Here is a 4276-nt window from a genome sequence, read left to right on the forward strand (position 1 = left end):
TGTTTTTTGGCCATTCATATATGTTTTTGGAGAAATGTCTATTCAAATCCTTCACCCATTTTAACATTGGGTTGTCTTTTTCTTGTTTAACTGTAAGTGTTCTTTATATATTCTGGATACTAGACCCTTATCAGATACATCATTTGCAAATATGTTTTCATTCTGTGGGAGCTTTTGTAAACTTCTTCAATAATGTCACACAAAATTTTAAGTTGATGAAGTCCTACTTACCTGTTTTCTTTTCTTGCTTATGCTTTTGATGTCATATTTAAGAAACCATTGCTTGATCTAAGGTCATGAAAATTTTTACCTATGTTTTCTTCTAAGAGTTTTACAATTTTAGTTATTTAATTAAATCTTTGATCCATTTTGAGTTAATTTTTGTGTATGGTGTGAGGTAGAGGTCCAAATTTATTTGTATCCAGTTATCCCTATACCATTGTTGAAAATATTTTTCTTTCCCCATTGGATGGTATTGACATCTTGGTCAAAAATAATTGACCACAGTTGTGTGAATTTATTTCTGGACCCTTAATTCTGTAGTGTTGATCTATATATCTATCCTTATGGAGTACTACACAGTTTTGATTGCTATGCCATTATAGTAAATTTTGAAATTGGGAGTGTGAGTCCTCCAACTTTGTTCTTTTTTTTTAAGATTGTTTTGTCTATTAATTTTACTTGTCCAGTTCTGCAGAAAACATTGTTGGGATTTTAATAGAGAATTCATTGAATCTGTAGATCCATTTGGGAAGCTTTGCCATTTTAACAATACCATGTCTTTCATCCATGAATGTGGGATGTCTTTCCTTATTTAGGTCTTTTTAAATTTATTTCCACAATGTTTTGTAGTTTGCCGTGCAAAAATCTCATTCTTCCTTGGTTAAATTTTGTTCGTGTATTTTAAAATTGAAACACGTCTCAATTTCTCTCTGTAAGTAGACAAGATAAAATGATAAATCCATAAAATAGTTTTCTTTTTTTGAGATGGAGCATCACTCTTGTTACACAGGCTGGCGTGCAGTGGCTTGATCTTGGCTCACTGCAATCTCTGCCTCCTGGGTTCAAGTGATTCTTGTGCCTCAGCCTCCCGAATAGCTGGGATTATAGGTGTGTGCCACCATGCCTGGATAATTTTGTATTTTCAATAGAGACGGGGTTTCACCATGCTGGTCAGGCCAGTCTGAAACTCCTGACCTCAAGTGATCTACCCTCCTTGGCCTCCCAAAGTGCTGGGATTACAGGCATGAGCCACCGTGCTTGGCCAAAAGTAAATGTTTTTAAATGTAGCTCTTTAGCTATTTTAATGTAGCCAGACTTTTTTCCTAGAAGTCTGAGAATAAGGATACTAGATTTCTAGTCTCAAAGGTATTATTATTATGTTTATAATTTTGGATATATTATCTTAGCACTTATTTATTCATTTATAAAACGGTACCTGCCAAAGTGCCATCTACTCCTGTCCATTTTAATGTTTAGCGATTAATAGTAATAGTAATGCTATGAAGATTAAGTTAAAACAGTAATACTGATAGTAAGCACTTAAATGACATCTATGTGCCAGGTAACTATTCTAAGTGTTTTCTGTGTATTAACTTATTTAATGAAATTAAATACTGAGTGGGGTGAAGCTTTAAAGGACTGTGTGATTTTGTGTGTGTGTGTGTGTGTGTGTGTTTGTGTGTATGTGTGTGTGTGTCCATGAAGTCTATTTGGAAAACTCATAATTTTAATCTAGAGTTCTCAAACAATAGTTATAGTCAATGCTTAATTTTTTTTTTTTTTTTTCCGGAGAAGGAGTCTCGCTCTATCACCAGGCTGCAGTGCTGTGGCGTGATCTTGGCTCACTGCAACCTCCAACTCCTTGGTTAAAGCGATTCTCCTGCCTCAGCCTCCTGAGTAGCTGGCATTACAGACACACACCACCACGCCCAGCTAATTTTTGTATTTTTAGTAGAGACGGGGTTTCACCATGTTGGCCAAGATGGTCTCAATATCCTGACCTCGTGATACTCTTGCCTCGGCCTCCGAAAGTGCTGAGGTTACAGGCGTGAGCCACCATGCCTGGTCTAATTTTTAAAGATGAAGGTATTAATAACTGTATTAATGAACAAAGGGAGGGAGGTGATATCTCTCAACTCTGCTTGTTTGGGGCTTTAAGTATTTCACCTCTCAATTGAGAAGTTTGAATCCAATGATCCCTAATCTTAGGGTGCCCAGCTCTCATAGTCAGCTATCTAATGGCTGAGATACAATATCTCTCTGTCCTATGTGTGGTATTTGAGAAGAAGGATGTTGCAGGGGAAGGCTCTTTGAGGAATTAGATCAAAACTCCACAGAAGTATGAGCTTGGGGAAGGCAGGGCTTGTGTTTTCCATGTTGAATGTTATATCCCTGTCACAGTACCTGATATACAGTAGAGTTTAAATAAAATATTTGCTTGAAAAATAAGTGAAGAAATAAACATAAGACTGCAAAGAAGTCATTTTGGGTTTGATATGGTTTGGTTGTGTTGCCACGCAAATCTTATCTTGAATTCCCGTGTGTCGCGGGAGGGACCCAGTGGGAAGTAATTGAATCATGGGGGCAGGTCTTTCCGATGCTGTTCGTGTGATAGTGAATAAGTCTACAAGATCTGGTGGTTATAAAAAGGGGAGTTTCCCTGCACAAGCGCTTCTCTCTTTGCCAGCCGCCATCCACGTAAGACGTGACCTGCTTCTCCTTGCCTTCCACCATGAAGGTGAGGCTTCCCCAGCCACGTGGAACTGTAAGTCCAATTAAACATCTTTCCTTTGTAAATTGCCCAGTCTTGAGTATGTCTTTATCATACAGTGTGAAAATGGACTAATACACAGTTTTAGTTTCTTTTTAATAGTAGAAATGTGTATATGTAGATTGAGTGTGGGGAAAGGAAGGAATATTAAAATGGATATATTTAAATTAATAGAAGTTGTTTTTTACTTTTTGATTTCTTCATACTCAGCTTGTATTTCACAACACTGAGCCCTTGACCTGGGATGTGCCTTTGCCTCACCATCTACCAACTTATTCAGCTTTTTAGCCCAGCCCAGGCATCATTGTTGCTGTTTATCTACCTCTTTTTTCTTTTTTTTTTTTTTTTTTTTTTTTTTTTTAGTTATACTTTAAGTTCTAGGGTACATGTGCACAACATGTAGGTTTGTTATATAGGTATACATGTGCCATGTTGGTTTGCTGCACCCATCAACTCGTCATTTACATTAGGTGTTTCTCCTAATGCTATTCCTCCCCCAGCCCCCCACCCCCCAACAGATCCCAGTGTGTGATGTTCCCCACCCTGTGTCCAAGTGTTCTCATTGTTCAATTCCCACCTAAGAGTGATCTTTCCACCTCTTATCTCCAAGCAGAGTTGAAGCTTGTAACCATCTGTGGTCTAGCACTGATCCCATGGTAATGAAATTGTTAGCTTCTGTCTTGTCTGTCCCTTTTACTAGGGTATGAGTATCTTAATGACCATGTTTTATGTTTTATTTGATAACATATCTGACATTTAGCAGGTGTTCAGTTAGCAGTTGTTGAGTGTGTAAATGTGAGCCAATACAGAATAAAGACGAGGCAATGACCAACTGACCAATTGCTTTCCTGAGTGTTTGCTGTGTGTAAGGAATTGTATGTGCATTTCTCTTACTTCTCATGACAATCCTTTAGGGTTGCTATCATCATCATCCTCATTTTACAGATAAGAAAGTAGTCTCGGAGGGAGCAAGATGGCCGAATAGGAACAGCTCCAGTCTCCAACTCCCAGCACGAGCGACACAGAGGACCGATGATTTCTGCATTTTCAACTGAGGTACTGGGGTCATCTCACTAGGGAGTGCCGGACAATCGGTGCTGGTCAGTTGATGCAGCCTGACCAGTGAGAGCTGAAGCGGGGCTAGGCATCGCCTCACCTGGGAAGCGCAAGGGGGAAGGGAATCCCTTTTCCTAGCCAGGGGAACTGAGACACACAACACCTGGAAAATTGGGTAACTCCCACCCCAATACTGCGCTTTAAGCAAACGGGCACACCAGGACACCTGGCCGGGAGGGTCCCATGCCCACGGAGCCTCCCTCATTGCTAACACAGCAGTCTGCGGCCATCTAACCGCAAGGCAGCAGCGAGGCTGTGGGAGGGGCGCCCGCCATTGCTGAGGCTTAAGTAGGTAAACAAAGACGCTGGGAAGCTTGAACTGGGTGGAGCTCACAGCAGCTCAAAGAAACCTGCCTGTCTCTGTAGACTCCACCTCTGGGGACAGGA

The 4276-nt window shown here is 40.2% G+C and overlaps 1 protein-coding gene across 1 annotated transcript in view; it reads left to right on the forward strand.

Annotated features, from left to right (window-relative positions):
- Positions 1 to 3790: 3790 nt before the first annotated feature.
- TEC (tec protein tyrosine kinase) overlaps positions 3791 to 4276 on the forward strand; it is a 114311-nt gene continuing 113825 nt past the window's right edge. The window contains 1 exon segment of the mRNA XM_017860643.1: positions 3791 to 3829. Within this exon segment, the coding sequence (XP_017716132.1) occupies positions 3806 to 3829 (24 nt within the window). The 5' untranslated portion in view covers positions 3791 to 3805.

The sequence above is a fragment of the Rhinopithecus bieti genome, unplaced genomic scaffold (assembly GCF_001698545.2).
Source record: "Rhinopithecus bieti isolate Rb0 unplaced genomic scaffold, ASM169854v2 scaffold_56550, whole genome shotgun sequence".
Classification (NCBI taxonomy): domain Eukaryota; kingdom Metazoa; phylum Chordata; class Mammalia; order Primates; family Cercopithecidae; genus Rhinopithecus; species Rhinopithecus bieti.